Raw genomic sequence first — 10,248 nt, forward strand, 5'->3', positions numbered from 1 at the left:
ACACTACAACCAGGATTATGGTGTTAAACAGGAACACAAGACTAAAATAGGAAATGTTCACAGCATAAAGGATGACACCATCTGTTGTCCAGCAGCTGTATTAAACAAAATAAACATGTTTGAAGGTTTAAATAGTTACAGAGATGTTTGGCACTGAGTGAGTAAAAGCATTACAGTTTAAGGAAAAGTACAATCTTCAAATGTCAAAAATTTATTAAGATTTATGAAGGCTCAAATCGATCGACTTATTGAGGAGAGGTGCGCTATGACTTTCATAAGCGATCGGACACACAATGTTCACATGAGTCAGAAAATTACCTGAAAAATCCCATAGACTTATTTCGGTTATATAATGCTATATATTGTGACATACATGTTCCTATAGCTCAAAAAAAAAAAATTATAAGTGTCCTTATTTTAATACATTTATTTTGAAGTTCACTTGTGCCTATTTAGCAAAGTGTGTACTCCACTATTGAGACTAAGGAATAAGGTATCTTGTGTGGAAATAATAATTCACATGTCAGTTTGGGGTACACTTTCATCAGAAGACAGTCAAAAGGGGTCCATGGAAATTCAGGGCACAGGCCCTTATAAGTGTTTTACAGACTGTCCATGGTAAATTGATAAATGGGGTTACACATCATTTATTTTACATTTTGCATTATGCAAGGAAACATATTATTTGCATAGATCTGTTAAACGTGGGCCATATTATCTAACAGGTTTTTCTGAATGTGTGCATCATGCAAGGAAGGAAATATTTGATTATGTAATTAGATCTGACTGTAATTTGAGCCATCGCTGAATGCATTAACATTATTTTACATTTGTGTATAATGCCAAAAATCTATATAACACATTCTTTAAAGCTATAGAAATCATTTTGACATTTGAAGTGATAAATAAGTTTGAGTTGGTTAAATTCGACTGCTATGGGCTGTTAAAGTGCGTGTATCAAGTGCATAATTATAATGTGAGGACTTACAATGCATTTGTTTGATTGGTATCTGATAATGTGATATTATTAGTACCATAGACAGATCGACTGTTATGAGCTAATAGCAAGCATCCAACAAGAAGAGCCGGGACTCCTGTCAAGAGAAAAGATCACAAAATCAGACACATTTCAAACTTCCAATTTGTTTTTAGAAATTACCAACACTTCAGACAACAATCTATACAAGCCCTACTAAACAAGTATTTGTTGTTAACAGACGTTGTAAAGCTTGTTTCTTGACGACTTCTCTGCTTCTTGCATTTCTTTACACACAAGGCTACTGTACATTTTATCTTATTAGAAAAACATTGCTTATATTTCTCACCCCATCCAATCAGAGAGAGCTTGACCATGTAGTGCTTGATGCGGATGTTGAAGACTCTGACCAGAAGAAGATAGAGGTGCAGAGCTTCAATGGCCATCCAGGTGAAACAACACAACAGACTGTAGTGTATCGTCACAGCAATAAACACACAAACTTCATTTATATTCAGTGTGGCGGCCCATTCACTGAGCATGAAGCTGATGTTGAGGAGAAACAGAGCAGCACTCAGAGACACATGGATGCGTCTGGACACTTCTTTCCTGGCATTACTGAAAAACACACAGTAAACATTTTAACTGTTTTTATGTCACAGTCGGGTTCAAAAGTCTCACATTGCAATCTTTATTTAATAAAGTCGCTCATGTTCTGTAAATGTTAACAAAATTAAACTTTTGTACAATATGTTTTTTGCAATAGTAATCATTTATATGCAAACTAAAAGTCTTTTCTGCACTCTTTTCTACAACTTTTGTACCTTTTTTTCTGAGAGTGTTTAGTGGTCTCAGACTTTTGGAGACCACTGCATTACTATGACATGAATAAAAATTGCACTGTGCCTTTGAATTTTTCCACCTAGCTCATTTATGTAAGTAGTAATGTGAATCAGAGATTAGGTCCATATACATTTAATTGAAAACATAAGGAACTGCACCTGTTGACAATATAGGACAATATGGAGAAAGCAGAAAAGACGGCCGACAGACTGCAGCCTATATAGCTGATGTATGACATGATTTCCCACTGTTGTTTATCAATGTTATTCATATTAATCTGTTAAGAGTGAATGGAGCACAAAGAGCATTCTAATGTTTATGAGGATGATATAAATCAATGAATATTTTCATAATTTAATGCATCGAATAGAAAGTCTCTATAGGTCCTCACCAGAAGCAAAGCAAATGCAGTCATATGATCACAGGAACAATTCACAACATAATCGCTGATCTGTTTGGTGATGCACCCGTCCTTTTTCCAGGTGTTGTCTGTTGAGTGACATGAAACAAACAAAAAACAACACATATTCAGTTTTTTGGCATGAAATGGCAATAACTGTCTACCATACAGAATAAAATGCTTATTCAGAAAGATACCAGCATGCAGTTTTTAATAAATGACACAAATGTGAGTGAGTGAGTGAGTGAGTGAGTGAGTGAGTGAGTGAGTGAGTGAGTGAGTGAGTGAGTGAGTGAGTGAGTGAGTGAGTGAGTGAGTGAGTGAGTGAGTGAGTGAATAGCCTCTTTCACACAGTAATTCTGGTAAATTACCATGAATTTACCAGAATGAATTTACCAGTAAATACAAAAATGTGCTGTTCACACATGCAGTGGCGTTCCGTTATTTTACCAGTAAGACATCATTCACACATCAGTATCAAAATACCGGTAAATTCGTTGAGAAAGCGGAAGTACCTGTAGCACGCGGCGAGCTCAGTGTTGTATTTGTAAACAATCCACGTAGTTCATATCCACGGTACGCATTTTGTTGTTTTCACGTCTGTGGTAAACAGTCGCGAAGTTGCTCATTGAATGAGACGACGTCAAACCGAAAATGCGTTTTTAACAACAGTACTGTTTGCACTTTAGGCTTCACAGAGGGCGTGCTAAGGACGTCGGCAATTCGGCGGTAAGCTGTTTTAAACAACTTTGGTGAAGAAATGTGGACGTAAACTTCAGGTGTGCTCAACTTTCAAGCAGCATGTGTGTGTGGAAACGTCAGTAAACAGTGCAGGGGTAAACGCGTCATCTGTATTAAAACGCTATGATTGGCCCGAAGCTGTCAGCACGGTCTGACGTCGTCCGTTCTAAATGCCGGTAATCCTATAATTTTCGTTCACACACGGCGCTTACCGGTAAATTACTGGTAATCTTACAACCTGTCTTACTGGTAAATTGGGAGCACTGATTTACCGGAAAGGTTCTGTTCACACATGACATGTTAACGGCAATTTACCAGTAAATTACCAGTAAAGACTGTATGTGTGAAAGGGACTAGTGATGATTATTTATTTTTGGTGAAATAATGGTTTTACTCCAACCTACTTTCCTCATCATAGAACTGACAGGAATATGTGGCATTGTCCTATCAATATCAAAACACAAAAAAATCTGAATTAACAAAGTACTTTTTGAATGTTTGTAAATGTTGAGAACATGTGAAAATTGCTGTCAGAGTTACACTTACAGTTGTCTTGTTGACTGGGAACTGTATTATAAGTCGATCGGTCAAATTCACAATGTCACGGTCAGGAACTTCAATCCGTATGACTTTAGATATTATAGTCGCATTTTCCAGTCCAAGCTGTTGAAATTACAACATTTACATAAAACAACAGGTAGATTTATATGAGGAACAGAGTTAAAATAGAGATAAGGATATTTGAAATAGTTTACACTCAGCAGAACGATAAAGAAATAAAATGACTCACAGTGAATTGCTCATTTGAATCGTAGACAACTACACCAACTCTGCGCTCTGCTTCCGGGATATTTAGGAAAGACTCCTCTGGGATCCATATATATGGTGCGTCAGTATCATTAAAAAGCTTAAATGGAAAATAAAAATAGAAATTACATTAAATTAGATTAAACAGTATGCTGTTAGATTTTTTAAACTTTGTTTTTTAAATACAATTGTTTAGTAAGTGTGAAGCCTACAGCTTTTGCGTTTATTATGATGTGATGTCAAACAGTCTTTTTGTCCCCGTTTTAAGCTGTGTTTTTATAGTATTTTGAGTATGTGGGAAGATTTTTACCTCTGATGCATTAATTGGAACAAAATCATCTGCCGTGCTGTTTATTATAACAACATCCATGTTAAAAAAATCCCCAAATGTGTAGATGCTGTTCTTGTCTGCACAGTTTGTAATGTTAAGTATAATTTCTTTTTCCTTTCTGCATAATGATAATATGACGTCAGTGGGATTAAAACAAGTCAACACCAGTTTCATCACATTCAAATATTTAAAACATGACATTTACCTGTTGTATATTAACCAATCTTCATCGTTGCTGCTTTGATGCTCTGAGTCCCTGTTTTTCTGCAAGCAGTCTTTTTTATTTTTCTTGTTGTCTTCTAACTCTTTAATAAAATCCTCGTGACAGAATATGTTATCTGCAAAAGATAATGTTGTGAGCAAAAAGCCGCAATGTATCAAGTACTAATTTATTTAAGTCAAAAACACATAAATTAAGTAATCAAATATGACTGCATTGATGAAAAGCACGATGTGAAAAGACTTGCTGATGACACAGCTAATGCTCATTGGTCCGGGAATGTCATCTGATAACTTCTTAATTCTAAAAAGTTTGCTAGTTGCTATTTAATCCGCGATAAAATATCAAATGTGATCTCTGTCCCGCTGACATACATTTGTGATGAACTGGAATACGAAACTGGGGAAGTGTCTGACTTACAAGCTTTTACTTCACTTACTGCAGCCCCCTGCACTTCTTTAAATGTTAGGTGTGGCAAGGGACATTTCAATCAAGTCAATTATTTATAGGTAGGCAACATGGTCTTTCTGTCTCATCACATTGAAGCGTCGCTGCGGTAAATCGAGGAAACTGATAAAAAGTATTAGACATAAGGATAGGCTGTAGTGCTGGGGTGGCAGGATATTTCAGAATATTAACAATTATAAAGTTAACTATTATACTTATTTAATTGTAAATTGTTGTAATATGCTTATAACTTGCAAATGTAATACTCAGTTAACTGAAATAAACAATAGTGTTTGACTTCATGCGGCGCTATGCAGACCAATCGGCGGCTGACTTGAAGCCAGGGCCCGCCTTTGGGGTTATGGGGTCCTAGGCGAGACCATAAAAATGGACCCCACTGGTGTAAAAAATTCAAAGCACTGCAATTTGACAAGTGAGATTAAAACACATAAAAATGACAATTTATATATTTACTGTAAATGTATAAGTTGTCATTAAGTGCAACATATTAGAAAATGTTGTTGTAGTAGTGCAACAGAACTAACACGTGAAATGTTGGGTTTAGAGGTAGGATTCGAGCCACAAACGACTTGAGTTGGCGCCGATGGCATGTGACTATGATGTATGGCATTTAAGTACCATGATATGGAAGAGAGCAATTCAAGAACCGGCTAGCTCAGCTGACAGTTCTGAGCTGACGGTTCTGGCTAGAGGGGATACAGCTACGGCCAAATCTCAGGAGTTGTTTGGTTTAGGGTTAGGTTTGGTGTAGGATTAGGATGAAAAACAGCGGTTCTGGCTAGATAAATACCTCTTCCCAGGATTCTCTTGTATTTGACAATTTAGCACATCATAAAAAGGCAAACATAGTGTTACTGTCACAACAGCAACCAGCAAGTGTCTGACTTGACAACCGTGTTTTAATATGGCAAGCCAGAGTGGTCACATACGCCTGGTCAGGCGTCTGATTGCATACTGATCTGTCAAAAGCGTGCGATTTGGCAGCAAAATGGACGTTCTGTCTTAACACTCCAAATCGATACCCACAGAGCGTCATCAAAAACTGGCTGAGTAAGGAATTAAGGAGAGACAGAGATGAGACTGCCATTTTCCTGATGCCTGTCTGGGCTTCATACTAGAGGTCTTTCCGGTTCCAAAGAAATACACCCGACCCGAAATGACCCGAATCACTTTATACCCGAACCCGACATGCATAAATGATTTTTTTTAAAGAAAGACCCGACCCGAGACAAACCCGAGAAAATTAGACCCGAGTCTGATCCGAACTAGTGGCAATTTCTTTTTAACCCGACTGGATTCGAATGTAAACGGCACTAATGTGTGTGCATTCTGCAGACCTACAACCCTAACCCTAACCCTTCAATAACATTTTGAGAACTTACTTGTTGTGCTCTGCCCACTTGTTGTATCAGGCATATTATTTTCCACACCACACATGGCAGTCAGAAATAGAAGAAGTGTTAAATATTCAGCTCTGTGAAAAATAATTTACAATATAGACAGACTGATAAACTATATGTTGTAAGACATTGTTATTAGCAGGGCACCTTAAGATAAAAATCTGAACTGGTCTGACTGGGCTTGCAGAAAAAACTTGATTGTTGAGCTACGCACGTACAAACTGATTCAGATGCTTCACTTTTATATTTTATATTAGACAATAAGTTAAATCTTTATTTATGTGTAGTGTTTTTTCACTTACCTAACCATTTTCTAGGTTGTGAAGGATGAAGTTGTGAAGCTCTGTGTGGCAAACTTTGTAATTCACATGCTATATTAGAGGTGAACAATTAAACACAAATCTTGTGGTTTTGGACACATGCACTAAGCTGCTATAATGACAGATCCTGGTCATCACATTTGTATGAAAGTTTTATACACAGTTTTCTGTATGCCATGCGTTTCTTGGCAAATGAGCAGTTGAATGATAGAAAACAAACAAACAAACAAACAAAAACATTTAAAAAATATATTTTTCAAGAATATTAAACAAAAAAAGATTTCTCTCTCTCTCTCTCTCTCTCTCTCTCTCTCTCTCTCTCAACAGGTATTGTTTCAGAATAGTAATAACTTGTTATAAGCATGCATGTCTTATATGACAAATCGTCTTATTGTTTCCTAAACTTTGTAAGTCTGCTAAATGCCTAAATGGAAGGTATATCTGATCTGCACATTGTTACATTTAGCTTACTTTAATGTTTTAGTAAACTATTTAATTAAGATTATAATGATTAGGATAGTTTTAAATGTTATAAACATCCAAAAAACATTTTTAAACATTTTTCATTCCCACTTACGGTTATGCTATTCCTACAGTGCCCTGGGGTGTCATGCAAATACCAGTACATTATTGGTAAATGGTAATTTATCAGTACTGTGGCATTACTGTCTGATACCATACTGTCAGCACCTCTGGGCATGTGAGTCCAAAGAAAACAACTTCCTTTCAAAGACATTTGAATGATTAATTGAAGGGCTGCTTGTCATTTAACTAGAATAGCTTTCAAGACAAACAAACAAAAACACATAAGCAGAAAGCATTTAACAAACATAACATAGGCCTATATACAAAAAGTAGCATTCTATAGCAATTAATTTAGCTTAATACCTACAAATCTGAATAGTTTGTTTGTATTTTGCATGTATGGGTCATTACCTTATATTTCAGCTGTGGGCACAAATAATTATTATTAATTAACACTTTTACACGAATCAGAAAAATGAAAATGCTTATGAATGTTTTTGCATTTAAATATTTTACTGTGATATTAGTTTTCTCTTATGCCCTGAATTATTTTTTAACCGTTTCTGCTGTCACATACAGTATGTGCTCCCTCATGTGCAAATCATTTTGAATGAAAGCCTCTGCTAAATGATAACATGTAAATGTATTTTAGGTGTTGTTTTATGCTTTATTCACATCTACAGTATATGTTTATGTTTTTAATTATGCTCATAATTCATCAAATTTACTTCAACTGGCTACTTTTTTATGATACAGATCGTCAATCAACAATTTGATACCAGGGACGCCCCCACGACCACCACTGTCTAAACTCTGGACACCCCTTGTGGCCACCCCAGTATGATTTTGCACATGGATTGGTTGTGAAGTAAACTCTGTTAAGTCTCAGTTGTAGTTATATATCTAATCACAAGAGGGTGATGTATGTAAAAACTACTTGAGTTAGAGTCTTATTGACATTACAAACTTCTAATAACACCTTATGTGTAAATTCTAATTTATTTGACCCTCACTAGCTACAAGATTTGATTAATAATAATAAGTATTGTATTTTGTATTACATTTTTTCAAATAAACTTACCTACAAAATGTAGGTAAAGAATAATAATAATTACAATCTGACCTTAATCTTAAATAATTCAACTATCTAACCAGTAACTAACATATAATAAAATGCCATGATGGTCTCCGTAAGTGATATTTTAATGTAAATGTATTGTAAATGGGAATCTAACTATTTTTCTAACCAACTATTACTATTTTAGCAAAATGCTCAGTGTATTCGCTTCAAGTGTGGATTAATTTATTTTTCTCTGTGTGTGTAGATTGCAGGGTGCACACTTGCTGACCAGCAAACACCCTAAGAGGTCCACCTGTACCTCCCTGAGAGGTCCACCTGTTTATTAATGTGTATTTAAATTAAGCGCTTTAATTTGTTTGTTCTGACAGAAGTTAAAATGTTCAACCGTTTGACAGATCTATACACTCATCTACTGCTATTAGTAACATGATCAATTATGTTGTTGTCTCTGACACTGTCCGTCTTTTAATAAAGTTGTCTAGGACACAAGAAAGTTCAAATAATCTAAAAAGCTTAACAAAGGCAGTGTCACAAGACAGACGCCTTGCTAATGACAAAGCACCTGAAATCTCCTGGTGTCTGTGTCAGGAATTTAAATTGCAATATGTTAAATGCTATAAACATACACGGCAAAAAGGTAACAAAGCTGTCACTGGCGCAGTACCCTTTCAAAGGGTCCTAAAATATCTACCATAGGTACAGATATTTATCTTAAGCCTACCAGTATAAGTTTAAGATACTATGCACCCTTTAGGTAGTGCAAATATGTACTTTTAGAAAGTGTACCACACCAATTGAAGACTCTTTATCTTAAATGTAGACAGAATGAAGAAGACATTTTAAGGAAAGCATTTAGCTTCTGTTTGTTGTAGCACTGGAAATTGTCATTTTTAACATAGATGTCCAAGCTGCTTTTTATTTAAAACATACAGTGCTCATGTGTTTTGACTTATTATATTCAGTAGGTGGCGCACTTGTACAAGTACCAGAGCCTAAACTCTACTACATCTCAAACGTGGTTCTCAAACCTTTTTGGTTTGCGGACCCTATTGTGTACAGTGTGGCCCCTACTGGTGCCCCCCCCCATAGAAAATGTATACCATAAAACATTCTACAACATAAAATTTGAATTAAACAAAACTTAATAAATTATACAATGCAGTGCTGTTGGTTAGTAGCCTTATTTTTTTAGGTTTATTTACACTGAATTCCTCATAAATTATCTATTTTATAAAATGTCATAAAACTGGGGCCCCTGGCACCATTTCAGGCCTCCCCATGGGTGCCACGGCCCTTAGTTTGAGAACCACTGCTCTACATCAAGTATAGTATGTATTTGCATACTCCTGGGTGGGTGCGTAAATTTAACTAATGGTAACATATAGAAATGTTCAAACATATTTTTGGTATAGCTTATGTTCATCACATTCATTTACTGTAGAGGAAACTTTGGAATAGTTTGTAATTTTAGAGAAGTTGAAATATATGGGGAAGCACTATAATATTATAGATTTAAAAGCTATTGGGCTATTAGAGATCAATCAAACGTGATTTAGAAATATACTTAAGCTTACAAACTTCCAGCAACGACCTCTATTGATGGGAATGATTCTTGCAATTAAAGCAATACTTTTAAACTGGAAATTGACCCTTATGACCACAGTTAATCTTCTGGAAAGTTAAGAATGAACACTTATGCTCTGTTTGGGGCCGAGAGAACCCAAGGACCTTATATTTGCTCCAAAAATCATAGATAAAATTCAGCAAAAATTTGACATGATCCTTCCAGTCTTTTAATTCAAAATTTACGGGGACAGATTAACAGAGTTTTTTATTGTAATAATAACCTATAAAATGTGTATAGCTACTTTTTTATAACAAAAGTTCTTTGATGGGGTCATATTAAAAGTATTCATATATATTCAAGAATATATTACCTAATAAACACCATTTGATTTATCTGGAACTGGAGATGTGAAGTGAAAACAGAGCATGTTTTAATAAACAGCTGCGGGTCAATGACTTCTCAATCTGTTAAAAGAAATATCCTTAATCCTGACAGGGGGAGGCACTGGATACTGATAGCCGTACGGCGTGTGCCCCTCCTCCCCGCCTTAATGACAGCGGGACAAAGTC

General features: G+C 35.7%; 1 protein-coding gene across 1 annotated transcript; it reads right to left on the minus strand.

Moving 5' to 3' along the window:
- Positions 1-976: 976 nt before the first annotated feature.
- LOC141352850 (adhesion G-protein coupled receptor G6-like) lies at positions 977-2,094 on the minus strand. The gene is made up of 3 exons (XM_073858866.1): positions 1,978-2,094; positions 1,326-1,594; positions 977-1,094 (listed from the first exon to the last, which is right to left on the minus strand). The coding sequence occupies exons 1-3, from the start codon at positions 2,088-2,090 to the stop codon at positions 985-987; spliced, it is 492 nt and encodes a 163-aa protein (XP_073714967.1). The 5' UTR covers positions 2,091-2,094; the 3' UTR covers positions 977-984.
- Positions 2,095-10,248: the final 8,154 nt, after the last annotated feature.

The sequence above is a fragment of the Misgurnus anguillicaudatus genome, chromosome 21 (genome assembly GCF_027580225.2).
Source record: "Misgurnus anguillicaudatus chromosome 21, ASM2758022v2, whole genome shotgun sequence".
Lineage (NCBI taxonomy): Eukaryota > Metazoa > Chordata > Actinopteri > Cypriniformes > Cobitidae > Misgurnus > Misgurnus anguillicaudatus.